Here is a 15,312-nt window from a genome sequence, read left to right as displayed (position 1 = left end):
AATTTAATTAATTTAATTTATTTTTGGTTGCGTTGGTTCTTTGTTGCTGCACGTAGGCTTTCTCTAGTTGCGGCAAGCGGGGGCTACTCTTCGTTGTGGTGCACGGGCTTCTCATTGCGGTGGCTTCTCTTGTTGCGGAGCACAGACTCTAGGCGCGCGGGCTTCAGTAGTTGTGGCTTGCGGGCTTCAGTAGGTGTGGCTCATGGGCTCTAGAGGGCAGGCTCAGTAGTCATGGGGCATGGGCTTAGTTGCTCCACAGCATGTGGGATCTTCGCAGACTAGGGCTCAAACCCGCGTCCCCTGCATTGGCAGGCGGATTCTTAACCACTGCACCACCAGGGAAACCCTCTGTTCTCTATTTTATGGCCCTGTAATGGGAGATATGTAACCAAGTTTGGAAAAGCTATGGGATCTCTCATGAACCTACATAAAAACAGAGGGATTTTAAAAGCAGCTGGGATGTTTGATGTCAGAAGAGGCTACCCAGGTAAAAGGCCAAAAAGAACAGCCTTCCTTCACAAGAGCATTAGTTCATGAACACATTTGTCCCCTTAAGTAATCTCACCTGGGATTCTCTTATCTTACTATTGAACGGAAAAGGAGTCGCCTGGAAGTTAACAGAGAAAGACAGACAGTGAAGAATATTCAGAGATAATAAAATGTTAGAAAATTTAAGATAATCAATAGGTTGAAGGGGTGGGCTCATGTCAGAGCTTTTAAAGAGTACATGTAATTTCAAAACATATTACAGTTGACACTTGAACAATGCAGGCGTTAGGGGCACCGCCCCCACTCGTGGTCAAAAATCCGGGTACTGCTATCTCTGCCTCAAAAACAGAGGAATTGATAAATGACTCACCCAAGGGCAGGAAGCTGAGATAGTCTGGTTTTGATTCCACATATTGTGATCTCTAATTGAACACAAACATTCCCTTACCCTTAGTTAATTTAAAGATTTATGAAAGGAAAATACAGATACTAGATTTATTGAAAAAAATTCATGGATAAATGGACTTGCACAGTTCTAACCCATGTTGTTCAAAGGTGATAATTAGAAAACCCCAAAAGGAGGGAAAAAAATCACTGGGAGAGAAATATGAAGTTCCTTTGGGGCAACAGGAAAAGTGGGGAGACTCAACACGGTGGGTGACTATTTAAAAGTAGTCCCTCTGCCGTCTCCCCATGGGTGGGCTGCATTTCCCTACACCTTGACTTTAAGTTTGGCCGGGTTTGCTTTGGTCAATGAAATGTTAGTGGGCGTGGCATGACCAGAGGTCTGAAGAGCCCCAGAGCCCCTGGACTTGTTCTCTTGGGCCTCTGCCACCCCAACGAGCAGAATAGGTCCCCTTCTCCAAAGTGGACGGAGTACAGATGGAACAGTCACCTGGCAAGTTCCAGCCTGGACCAGCTGACTCGTGGAGAACCCACAGACCCATGAGCTAAATAAATGTTCATCGTCATACGTCACTGATGTTCTGTAACTGTTACCCAGCATTTTGTAGCAAAAGCTAACAAATGCAGCCAACAGCTCATTTTACTGAGGTTTAAAGTCTCTTCTAGGTCGAATGAAAAATATGTCAAGTGTTTGTCGCTCATTTTTAACGTAAGCTCTGTTTCAAGCTAGGTATGGGTTGAGATCAGGCCAAGTTGGCAAACTGGTGGCCCAATAATGTGTTTTATTCGACTTGTATGTCGTCAGCATACACATGTTAAAAGACACACACACATGCAAATTGCCATTATTTAAGGAAATTTATAGATTTCACCTAAAACTGTATTTCCAGATTGTCTTAAAAAATTAGAAGATTTGGCAACTCTGGGAGGGTTCTATATTTTTTTGGGGGGCAGATACAATACACTGGAGCTGAGTAGTGGGCTGTTTCTCTTGAGACAGGACATGAGAATTCCTCAGCTTATCACCACTCCTAACATCTTCTAGCACTGGAGGCATCAGATACTATTCATACAGTGGCTGGGCTATTATCTTCTTTTTATAATACTTAAGAGAAAAAGACAATCCTGCAATCCCACTCCTGGGCATATATCTGGAGAAAATTCTAACTTGAAAAGATACATGCACCCCAATGGCCACAGCAGCACTATTTACAATAGCCAAGATGTGAAAACAACCTAAGTGTCCATCAACAGATGAATGGATAAATAAGATGTGGGGGGTGTGTGTGTGTATTTTCTCCCCCCAATAGAATATTACTCAGCTGTTAAAAAGAATGAAATAATGCCATTTGCAGCAACACGAATGGACCTAGAGATTATCATACTAACTGAAATAAGTCAGACAGAGAAAGACAGATATATCAATATTACTTATATGTGGAATCGAAGAAAAGGATACAAATGAACTTATTTACAGAACAGAAACAGACTCAAAGACATAGAAAACAAACTTATGGTTACTAAAGGGGATAGCAACGGTGGGGGGGTGGTGGCAGAGATAAATTATGAGTTTGGGATTAACATGTACACACTACAATATACAAAATAGGTAAACAACAGCGACCTGCTGTATAGCACAGGGAACTACACTCAATATAGGATAATAACCTATAATGGAAAATAATCTGAAAAAGAATATATATATATATATATATATATAGAATCACTTTGCTGTACACTTGAAACTAACACAACATTGTAAATTAACTATACTCCAATACAAAAATTTAAAAATTAAAAAAATTTTAAAAGGAAAAAGAACCATTTTGTTTAATTTTTTTCTTTTAATATAAGGTCAGTTTAATTTATCAAATAGCATACTCTTAAAACTCATCAGGCCGTGACATGAGCATGCAAGATAATGTTTATTTTTGACATTACTCTCTTTGTAGCTGAATCCCTTAGGACAAATTTTCAGTTGTTTCTGACCCGGTCCCATGAATGAAGATGTTCATGTACTTTTTAACAAGGTTGTGTTGTAAAGGTTAAATGGAATTGTGGTAGTCTTTCACAGAATTCTTCAAGGATTCTGATTTAATTTCTTTCCCTCAGTGCCAATTAAAAACTATTACAGCTGAAGAAGGCAAATTATTTTTGAAGTGACACTAGTGCCTTGGTTTTTAATTACAGAACTAAGAAAAGTTACTGGTCAGTTTTGTCAAAGATTTTTCTTTTCCTATTAGACTTAAACATGGGATGAACTGTCCATAGGAAGTCCCAGGGCAGCCAGAGCACACATCCATCTGGGAAGCGCCTCATTCTTTTCTTGTTACCTGGGAAACAGGTGGTCAGGTGCTCCATCAGTGCTTCTTGGGTGACAGGTTTTCTTGCCGAGTTCATTGCGGAGATGGCCAAGCAAAGGATTTCCCCGAGTGGGATAAACTGAGATTGACTGATGGGAGACATACTGATTGGTGACACATCACCTGTAGAAAGACAATTTTCAAGTAAGTGGTTCATTAAGACCCAGCCACTTGTCACACACACACCTCCACACACACGCGCCTCTCCCATGACTCTCACCTGTTCCTTGTGCAATGAATACAATCAACCCTCAACACTGAGGTGCGTTACAGCCACGTCCTCTCAGGTGGAAAGACGTGCACAGAACGGTGGAAGCTTCAGTTGCTTCCGCAAAGAAGACTTGCGTTTAAAACCTGAGATCTCGTTTAAATAGACTTGCTACTGAAAGGCTTGCAACAACGGAGTCTCTTCAAATGATCTCTGCTTTTATTAACTCAGAGCTGATTTGTTTAATAACTGTCATTCACATCTCGACAAATGCACTTGTGGGAACTTGAGGATTCATTCATTCAAACGCTGGGTGCCCTTTGCCCCAGGCATCTGCTGGGGTCTTGGGAGTCACTTGGGAAAGTGAATAAGCCCCCTCCCACCAACACCTCTGCCCTCAAGGAGTTTCCATTTAAGCGGAGGAGACAGACCAACGTTCATCGTGCGCCAGAGAAGGCTGAAAAATAAACTCTGGGGCAGAGAGGGTAGAGTGATGTACACCAGCCGGAGGTGAGGACGGAGCTTAGAACCAGGAAGTGAGAGGAGGTTTTACCAAGGTCGTGCAGCTTGAATCCGGTGCTGAAGTGGGAGTGTGCCGGGTGGCTGTGGGGCGTAGGGGTATTTTCTGGGGAGCAGCAGAGAAGGGGGACAGGTATATAGGGACTATTAACAGCAAAGAGCTGAGTGCCCAAGGCCTTCATTCTATGAAGGATGGTGCGCCAGAGAAGGAATTTAAGGAATGACAGTGTCAGATATGAATTTCAAGAAGAGGACTCCGGTGCCACGAGGAGGACGATCTTACCACCCAGGAAGGGCTCTGGCATATCCTGCACACGTTTGCATCTGAAAGAGCCAATGCAGGTGGGGGGAGGCTGCAGACCCAGAAGCCAGGGGCAGACATGGCAACATTTAATGCACATAACTGCCTTCCTTTCTGCAATCTTGGCGTCACAGTGTGATTTTCAAGTCATGTTCCAAGGAAGGATCCCTAGCATTCCCCAGAGAGGCTTCTGGGGGCAGGGAGGGGTGCCCCCAGCAGAGGGAGGGGTGGGAGGGCAGGGAAATCTGCTCCTGACATCTGCGTGCCACCTGTTTCTTCCTTGGGGTTCTGTAAGGTTTCACTTGAGAAAGGCCATTCAGAAAGGGGGTGAAACCATCAGCGGAGCAGAAAATCTGTGAGCTTCTAAGCTTCTTTCCCACATGGATTTACATAATCTCTCCTCTTGTTTCCAAGTATGATTTCACTCTTGTTATAAATCACCGTGACTAACCAGAACTGGACTTGGGCCAACCTGTGGCATTAAGCAACAGCCTCCAGGAAGGTGTCTGGGTGCTCTGGGGTGGACCAGCCTGCTGCACCCAGCCACAACTCCTAGTTTGACGGGGGAATCCTGAGGCCTTCTGGGAAAGAACGTGAACCCTGCTTTGATGGACTGGATGGGAAATGCTTTGATGGATAAAACCAGGCAACAGCACCTGGGAATGAAAACCAACAGGTGAGGGGGTAAGTCTAACAGGTGCACCAGATGGAGCATCAGGACCCCAGTGTCAAAGGTTGAAGCCTGACCCCCCTCATCCCCAGGCCCAGCTCAGTCCAACGCTCCCCTCTTTCCTGCAGCCCTCGGGGCTCCGATCAGCTCTGCTGTGGCTCCATTCTCTGTAAGATGTGGGTCTGACAAGAGGGAGACACTTCCTCAACAGCCAGAGAGATGGGGGAAATACACAAATCCAGAGCAGCAGAAACCAGGAACTGACCTAACTTAGAACCCACAGACTGCCAGGGCCTATGGGATGTAAGTCTCATAAAAAGATAGACCTCTGAGAGATGCTCGCAAATATTTGTTGGGGTAGCAGAGGGCAGAAGCTGGAACACGGAATTTTGGGAGTCTGCTGAGGATGTGAGTTTCACTCACGGGCTGGTGAAGCTCAATTCATATTGGTGACTCAAAAATGACAGAATTGGGCTTCCCTGGTGGCGCAGTGGATGAGAGTCCGCCTGCCGATGCAGGGGACACGGGTTCGTGCCCCGGTCTGGGAAGATCCCACATGCCGCGGAGCGGCTGAGCCCGTGAGCCATGGCCGCTGAGCCTGCGCGTCCGGAGCCTGTGCTCCGCAACGGGAGAGGCCACAACAGTGAGAGGCCCGCGTATCGGAAAAAAAAAAAAACCAAAAACCAAAAATGACAGAATTATGTGGACTGTGCCCATCTCAGTAGGCAAGCTTGCTACTGCCTAGAAGAGTGTATTTAAATCTTTGAAAAACTGTTGTACCCTTCATTCAAACACAACCGTATTCTAAAGGCTTCTGTGTAAAGGATGAACTAATGGTGGTGGTGAGATGCAGTAGAGGGGTGTGTTTGGAGCTACTCATGTTCAAATCTCCCCTCCCCATGGTGGCTGTGTAGCTCAGCCATAGCCACTCTAAAGATCTCTCCTGTGGATCCTTCTCTGTCCCTCCACCTTCTACAGGACAGGATGAGCCGCAGTGAGGCAGGTTTCTTAAGAGTTGCTAGGTTGGTTACGTGGACTTCAAAGTCACCCGGCATTTTTTTTTTTTGGCCATGCCACACGGCATGTGGGATCTTAGTTCCCAGACCAGGGATGGAACCCATGCCCCCTGCAGTGGAAGCACGGCATCTTTTTTTTTTTTTTTAATATCTTTATTGGAGTATAATTGCTTTAAAATGGTGTGTTAGTTTCTGCTGTATAACAAAGTGTATCAGCTATACATATACATATATCCCCATATCTCCTCCCTCTTGCGTCTCCCTCCCACCCTCCCTATCCTACCCCTCTAGGTGGTCACAAAGCACCGAGCTGATCTCCCTGTGCTCTGAGGCTGGGAAGCAGGGCATCTTAACCACTGGACCTCCAGGGAAGTCCCTGGAATAATTTCGTAAGTCAGATGAAAAGGACAATGGGGTCAGCTAACAAGCATGTGGGGGTGGGGTGGGGCGATCAAAGCACGTTCCAGTACCTTTGGACCTGTGCATCATTTGGGAGGGTAACACCTTCTAGAATTTGCCTGTCATACTTATGGACTTCTCAGAAGACTAAAGATACAAAAATACTAAATAGGATTTTTTAAAATAATGCAGGTCTATTTTCTAATTTTGTATATGTTATAGGGAACTTGAGCTTTCTGTAAAGAAGGAATGACTATTAGCAAAATTAACGAGTTTAGGTCATGCTTGTCCTTATGCTGTTAGCTGAAATTCTTGTTTAGTTTAACTAACAAATATCAAACGTTTACTGATCTTCTAAGTTAATTTCTTTTCAGTCACTGCAGCCAACTGTAAGAGGCAAGTAAGCTTTAAGTGTCTCTTGAAACGCATTGGTATTGAAAAAGCTCAGTTTCACTATAATACTGAATACGTGGAATAACATTTAACTCAGGAGAGAGAATCAAATGGAATTTGGATGCTCTAAGTGACCATCTCCACGTCCTCTTGTTTTTATTTTATTTAATTAATTAATTTATTTATTTATTTGCGGGACGCGGGCCTCTCACTGTTGTGGCCTCTCCCGTTGCGGAGCACAGGCTCCGGACGCGCAGGCTCAGTGGCCATGGCTCACGGGCCCAGCCGCTCCGCGGCATGTGGGATCTTCCCAGACCGGGGCACGAACCCGTGTCCCCTGCATCGGCAGGCGGACTCTCAACCACTGTGCCACCAGGGAAGCCCGTCCTCTTGCTTTTATACTGCACTAAGATAAATTACTTCTCACTCCCGTCCCACCCCACCGGCCATCCTGTGTCCTCTACACCCACATGCTTCCTGGGTCTCTTCCCTCCACTCCATCTGCCATGCGACCCCTACCCCAGGTCACTGTCCCCCTCACCTGGCCCATGACAATGGCTTGATGCCTCCCAGCACTCTCTCCTACCCAACACTCCGTTCTCCACAGAGCAGTCTTCTTAGAAAAGCGTAAAACACGCTGCTTCCCTGCATGAAATCCTGCAGTGACTGCCGACTGCGCCTAGGAGATCGGAACTCCTTGCCGGGTCTACGCTGGCCTGAGCCTGTCCACCCACATCTGGGACCATCCGCCGACCCCTCTTCCGCTCCCCCCTACAACATGCTCACAACTTCCTCTGTTCTTTGAACTCACCAAGCTTTTTCCCCACTCAGAGCCTTCGCCTTTGTTGAGCCCCTGCCTGGGATGTGCTTCACGCAGATCTCTGCAGGACGGGCTGCTTCTCCGCCTCTGGGTCTCCATTTAAGCAGGGCCTCCTAGGGAAGCCCTGCCCAGGCACCCGATCTAATGCTGTCCTAAAACCACAGCACACTCTCTCTCATGTTACTGGATACTATGGTTTATAATAAGAAATATATGTTTGGTCTTCATCCCCATGTCTGGCACAGAGCTCCTAAAACCCTTGGAATTTCCTAAGTGGTGAGAGAGATCAAGGTATCTTTGTTACATCAGTGAGGTGATTTTTGGACCCGCACCTAAGGATGGGGGCTCGTAGCCAGGAGAACTAACCACGTGGTTACAGGGTTGGAACTTTCAGTCCCGCCCCCTGACCTCCACCGGGGAGAGGAGAGTGGCTGGAGGTTGAATCAATCTTCAACGGCCAATGATTTAACCAAGCATGCTTATGTAATGAAGCCTCCATAAAAAACCAAAGGATGGGGTTCAGAGAGCTTCCAAGGTTGCTGAATACGTGGAGATTGGGGAGGGTGGTGCACCTCGGGAGGCATGGAAGCTCCGTGCCATCTCCCTATTCCTTGCCCTATGCATCTCTTCCACCTGGCTCTTCCTGACTTGTATTCTTTTATAATACACTGGCACACTAGTAAGTAAAGTGTTTCTCCCCGTAAGCTGCTCTAGCAAAGTAACTGAACCCAAGGAGGGGGTGGTGGGAGCCTCCAATCTATCACCAGTCTTTCAGAACACAGGTGACAATCTGGGCTTGCGAGTGACATCGGTGGTCAGGGGTGGGGTGGGGTGAGGGCACTCCTGTGGACTGAGCCCTTAACCCATCGGATCTGATGCTTTCCAGGTAGATGGTGTTGGAATTGGGATGAACTGTGGGACACTCAGCTGGTGTCAGAGAATTGCTGGTGGAGTGGGGACCCCCCCACACACTACTGGAATTGGTACCAGGGTCCTTCCAAGTCACTGTCTTCACTCTCTGAATGTGTGTATGTGTGTACTGGTATACTGTCTGTCTCACCCACTAGAATATAAGCTCCAAGACAGATGGAAACGTGAACCCCACATTCCTACCTTCTCAGTGCCTGGAATAACGCAGAGCTCACCCCAGACACCCAGTACTTGTTTGCTGAATGAATGAATATCCATTTACAACATCGGAATCCAAGGGATTGCTCAGGGTATCCAAAGAGTTGTGATTTTATTAATTTATGTTGCTAAGTAATTGCAAAACGAACACAGAATTTAATGAGACCAAATATACTTAACCATGAAATTTCTAAGACTCTCCCTATTAATTTTGCCCCAAACATAGCAGTTACCACAGAAAAATAATTATACATTAAGTGAGGGCTAAGACATGCATTTAAGATCTATATAAAAGGAATTATAGGTATCGATCAACACAACACATCATCTTATTCAAGTTTACAATGATTTTCTTTGGATCTTATATCAGACCTACTTAAGGAACCAACAAGTCATTCTTAAAATATGCTACTAGAAAATTCTTCCAACAACTGGACCACATTTATGGTCAAAGAAGAAAACAAGGGAATGTAAATACTGCTAAAATATTATTGGTCATCATAATCTATAGAAACGACCACATTTTGCATAAACTATGAATTGTTACTTGTCTATAATTTATAGGATGGATTTTTCTATTGCCAGAATTAGTTCTGAACATATTCATAAAGACAACTCCGGGAAAAGCTCACGGCTACCTTGTGGGCTAGCCAATTCTTTCTAAAATGCTATAATTCTGTCCTATTGTTCTAGAAAGCAGGGGTAAATAGGTTTTATCTCAGCTTTATTTTCTTACGAACATCCATTTAAGTCCAGTCCTCAGGGAACATTTGTCAAATCCAGGATCATTCAGATCAAGCCAAGCACGGTGCCTTGGACCGAGCAGGCATTCAATAAATTTCTGTTAAATGAATTTAAAATGTGAGAAGGCATGACAATATTACAATTCTAAGTAAACCTTGTTGATTTTAAGAGCATTTCACATTAGATTTCAAATACCTCAGGGAATATTTGGACACTTCTTTCGTTTAAGGTACTACAGTCAGGCTAAGAAGTATGAGGACAAAGGTAAATGTGTCCGGTGATGACGAGGAGAGTGAAGGATGCAGCTGCCGTAGCAGAGGCGGGAGTGAGCGTGTGCGGGGCACGGCGCAGCGCGCTGAGCTGGGGATGCTGACGGCCTATTCTGGCACATCTGGAGCAGGCTGGGGGTGAGACGGAGAGAAATGCAGCCTCCTCCTAGACCAGAAGGCTCCACACTCTTACCCTTTATGCTGACAGGAACCCTGTGTATGTTTATACAGGGGAATTACATGACACGTTTGTGTTAGAAAATCACCCTTGCGCAACTGTAGGGAACAAACTGGTGACTATTACCACCGCCAGGCAACTGAAAGGAGGGTCTGCGACAACAAGCAGACATCATGCATGTGCCGACTTCCTGTCTTTTATCTTCTACAGATGGTGACTTCCACCTCAGAAATATCTTTATCAGGCCCATGCATTTTTACTATTTAACCCCCTCTATCTGCTCTCCCTTCCAACTTCTGGCCAGTTACTTTAGTTAGGATTCTTTCAAAAAATTCTCTCTCACATAATTCATCCTTTCAAGAAATTTATTTGAGTGCCTCTTAGATACCCCAAACCTCTGAAACTTGAGTTCCAAAATTGTTCCTATCTTGGTTCTTTTTGTACGAAAAAAAAAAAAGGAAGAACTATAATAAAGCTCAGTCCTCTATGAATGCCATTTCCCCCAGTCACTAATTTAGGTTCTCTGTGCTCCCCAACCTTTGCATACGCACGGGGGGCAGGACGGGGGAGGGACGCATCTAAGAAGATGTGACTTCCATGACAACCTACATCCACCCCTTCCCAGATGATACCCATAGCTTTCCAAAAGATACCTACCAGAAAGACAAACGTAAATCTATTTCCTTTCATCTTAAAGTATCCATCTTCATACCCATCAAATACGAAAAGGAAAGCTGTAATTTTTCCAGGTGGATCACATCACAATAAACTATAATACAACCTTGAAAGTTCCCCAAAGTTCATCTTCTATCTTAGCCTTCTTTAAATAATCTTTTTTTCCCCAAGTACCAGCATTCCGTTCAAATTAGCCTGTTTTCCTCTTTATTTTCACGTACTGTTTTCCATCGTAAATGTCAATTCACTCTGTATCCTGGATTGAAGTTACCTTTGACCCTAACCAAGTTCATGAACCAAAGCAACCTACTTACAAATGTAGTTCTGAAACTGTACTCATTTATCATTGGGAAACTGCCAGTATAAGAAGGCATTCAGGAGATAGTTTGATGAGTGCCCAGTCTCTAATAACAAAATATAATTGCCACTGTGTCTGCAGATGAGGGTTGGGATGACATAACATCAAAGATTCCTTCAGACTCTCAAATTCTTTGATTCTATATCAATGCAGCAGAATTCTGCCATAAAAGCATAATATAGTACTGCTGCCTACCTCTGTTTCCGTCTTGCTGGAGAAAACTAGTTTAATGCTCATCCAACCGGAAAAAGTAGGCTGTAATTTTAAAAACATAGCAAAATAGATTGATTAGCTATTAACTTTTTCCCGTGTAATAAAGGCTTCATAATTTACTCTTTTCTAACTCAAAGTCTTGCTCCTCAGGACCAAACTGTGCCTGTTTTTGTTCTCTGGACTGCCAAAATTAACACTAAAGTTAAAATTATAGATGCCAATAAAACTACCACATGCAGTAGATACCGTGACTCATAAAAATGGTCAAACACGCCTGTAAAATGTACAGTGGGCACAGTGATAATACAGGTCTATTCCTTTCAACAAACTATTCATAGAACGACGAATGTGCCGAGTTTTATCTTCAATACCCTTGGGCCTGGGGAAATCATTAGCTCTCTGAGGTTAAGTGAACAGTTTCTCGGAGGCAGAACCAATCAGATGAATCTTGTGTTTTACAATTTAGTTCAATTTATTAACCCCGATTTTATGTATAGGTGTTGTTTTTGGTTCTTTTAACAGACGGTTCTTTTTTAAAAAGCTGTTCTAGAAAAACACACATCCCCTTCCTATACATCCTCTTGCAGACCGAAATACCCTTACAGGAGGGCAGAACACACAACCCCCATCAACTCACACGCTGCTTCATTTTAAGTAGCTTTCCCTTGAAACCGAATTACTATACTTGACTTTCAAATGTTTGTATCTGAAATTTAAAAGGCACCCAGCATTGAAAAAGGCATTTTTACCAGTTTACTGTATGTCTGGCTTAAATGCCACTGATCTCAGAAATTTAAGGCTGAGTCTTCATTGCAATCGTTGATGGCAGTAAAGTTGACAATAAAAAAATTTTTTGGAAAATTTAGAAACTCTCTAACAGCTTTTCTAAAGCTCCCTGGTGCTTTCTCTCAACACTTGATGGAGTTCTCTTAAAGAAGGTCTAATTCCTAAGCTTATTATTTAGATAAACTGTTTTAATTCAAAAGAAAATGTAAATACGAGACTCTCATTAATAATACCACAGTTAATGGTGTCTATTAGCTATGACTTACTAAGAAACTTCTAATGAGAGTTAAATAAGAGTGGTCACGGTGGCAGATGGCAGATACACACACACACACACACACACACACACGGGTTAACGTCCACCGTATCACCTGAATCTGCTTAGCAGCCTGTCTAATGCAGAGATGCACTAGGTGTGATGACAAATCAGCCGGCTCACTGGTTTACAGAAGAAACCTATTATGTTCCCGAGGCTACAAGCTTTCATTAGTCCTATTAGCTACTACTCTTGCTACTGAGATTTGACGACTGATGAAAAACTGTCATAGGATAAGCAGAGATGGACAAGCCACAAAGCGTGGAGAATCAGACAGAGGAGGCAATCAGTGGACAGGGAGAAGTGAGAACTCTGTAGTTCGGGAGCTGTCTTCACCATCACCAAGGATGATGACAGACATCTCTCTAATCATAGACCTCGAACACTTCTGGATCGTTCCGCTACTGCAATAGATTTGTAGCTGAAAAGTCACAATGAAAATATGAGCCATCGGGCCAATTATCCGTTTCCATAATTCAAACCTTTGCTAAGAAGTCTCCACGTTATAACCCGAGTGGGGCGTATGTGAGGCACTATGGAGTAAAACATTCGCACATCGGGCGCTCAAATGTTGCTGAGTCAATAGGCTCTACACATACAGATGAGGCAAGGTAAGACCCTGCTCACCGCCGAGATGTTTCCCAGCAACAGCAGCCTCCTTGCTCCCTAGTCCCTCATCCAGGGCTAAGTGAAGACCATTTACCACCAGCGATAAAATCATGATGAAATACCAGTCCTAGATGACAACAGGTCATAAGAGCACTCAGATGTCATGCAATTCTGCAAGGCACCTGGCTAACAAGAGTCCTGGGCAATAGAGTGTCTTCTTTTTCTTCATTATAAGCGCATCATGTAGGACAGAACCAATGCCCTATTTTAAGCTATCACACACTTCTCTTCCTTCTCCGTTCTGTATCAGACCCTAGCCTAATGCCAGAGACATAGCAGATGCTCCAAATTCTGCTGATGATGATCCTCAACTATAGTTCAGTACGTCAGCGTCAAGTATCCAGGGTCACCCGCTTCCACTCTTTCTAAGTTAGAAGCACCACAGCTGATGCTCAACCTTTGTTTTCTTTGCTTCATCTGTTTAGGTCCCAACTATACTGTAACCAATTTCTGTAAAATACAGTCGTAATAGAACCAGAAGGCCTAATTAAGGGCAGTTCAAATATATACGTTGATAGTTCCCAAATTACAACCAAATCATACAGAATGACTGCCACCAACTCCCCAACGAAGGAACACCTACCACCCCTTCAAGCTGTCATTGACAGAACTATAGACAAGTACACAGGGATGAAAGGGTACCAAAGGCCAGACAGACACACACACAGAGAAAACTCCCAACTCACTGTACCGGAGTAACTTTTCTCTCCAAAGTCTGGCATTACAAGACAGTGGCAGAGGCCATGGACGCTAAGCCACAACTTTAGGTTCAGAGCCCAGTTCTGCTCCTCATTAGCTGTGTGATTTGGAGCAAATTAATTCATTTTTTGAGTCTCACTGTCTTCTTTTGTAAGGTGTACACAGTGATGTTCACCTTGTAGAGTTATTGAGGGGATTAAGTGCTGACATGGTCCCTGACACCTAATAGATATATAATAAGTAGTATTAACATGATTGTCCCCAAGCCTATCTAGATTTATTCAACTTACTCTTTTTTTTTTTTTTTTTTTTGCGGTATGTGGGCCTCTCACCGTTGTGGCCCCTTCTGCTGCGGAGCACGGGCTCCGGACACACAGGCTCAGCAGCCATGGCTCACGGGCTCAGCCGCTCCGCGGCATGTGGGATCCTCCCGGACTGGGGCACGAACATGTGTTCCCTGCATCAGCAGGCGGACTCTCAACCACTGCGCCACCAGGGAAGCCCAAACTGCCTTTCTTCTTAATCACTATTTGTTGAGTGCTTTCCATGTGCAGAGAACTGCTAGGAGATGGGAATTGTAGAGAAAGGCACAAATCTTGATCCTTGCCTTCAGTGAGCTTATAATTTAGGTGGGGAAACATGATATAAATGTGTAGAAATATAAGCAATTATAATATGTTCAAATTACTGTTTAAAATGTCCTTAGAAGAGATGTAAGAAGAAAATACTTGAATGGCTAGCAAATTAACTCCTATAATTCCTATAATAGGAATCTGGTCTAATTATATCTATGTAGCTGTCTATCTAGAGAAGTTAATTCTATAACAGGACTAAGAAATGACCTCCTGCTGGAGTATCAGAGAAAGCCCTTCTGTGGGAGGGAGATTTTGAATAAGGTATTTAAGGATGAGTAGAACTGATGGGTGTGGGGACATTATATTCTCAGCATGGTATGATGTGATCCAACATCCTTTGAAACTGACTCAACATCCTCAACTTTGCTTTACAAATGCCAAGTGCTAGGCACAAACAAGACACATCTTTACAATGAAGAAAGGAGACAAACATTCTTTCCTTCGGTGAGAGGGCGAGCTATGGGGGTGGATATGAGAGCAAAGAGAAAAGAGATGTTTGAGGGTCCTGTCCAGCGTACGGTTTGCATTATTCTAAAATGTTCTAATTATTATTACAAATGCATTTAACATTCTCAGAAATATTTTTTTAACGGAAAGCGCTAAAACCATAAATTGGATGCTTTCAGATTTGCCAAGTTTCACTTTGGAGAGGTAGCATGCCACGTACATTGGAGGACCAAACGTTACCATCTCACTATTTAAAAAGAAAAAAGAAAAGCTTTTGTGTGAAAAGCCCATGGACGTCGTAAGAAAACAGCTCTGTAATCGTCTGGGTCCTACAACAGACTATGATGAAATACGCTTACTTCCCCAGCAGTTAACAGCTACCTCTGTCTGATGTTGGAAGCAGTCCCCGAGCATATAAAGCAGGCTTTCTTGGATTTTAGTGCATTGCGTGTAGGTTAACAGGCCAAATAACACACCAAATTTAGGGACTATACTGAAAAGAAAAGATTTCAAAAAATATTTACTGAATGCCTCCATCTGAGGAGTGAAAGAGATATTACCGCTGATGGAAATCTGGAGCCGTTTAATTATTTCCTATTTGCACATCCTACA

The 15,312-nt window shown here is 43.9% G+C and overlaps 1 protein-coding gene across 1 annotated transcript in view; it reads right to left on the bottom strand.

The window, feature by feature from the left end:
• STOX2 (storkhead box 2) overlaps positions 1–15,312 on the bottom strand; it is a gene marked incomplete at its 3' end in the record, with an annotated part of 101,740 nt that overhangs the window by 13,173 nt on the left and 73,255 nt on the right. Inside the window, exon 2 of the mRNA XM_082863957.1 lies at positions 3,228–3,380. Within this exon, the coding sequence (XP_082720083.1) occupies positions 3,228–3,380 (153 nt within the window). The remainder of the gene's footprint in view (positions 1–3,227; positions 3,381–15,312) is intronic.

Source organism: Leucopleurus acutus (genome assembly GCF_964270905.1).
Source record: "Leucopleurus acutus genome assembly, chromosome: 21".
Taxonomy (NCBI): domain Eukaryota; kingdom Metazoa; phylum Chordata; class Mammalia; order Artiodactyla; family Delphinidae; genus Leucopleurus; species Leucopleurus acutus.
The sequence above is the reverse complement of the archived record's forward strand: the minus strand, read 5'-3'. Positions and strand labels throughout refer to the sequence as shown.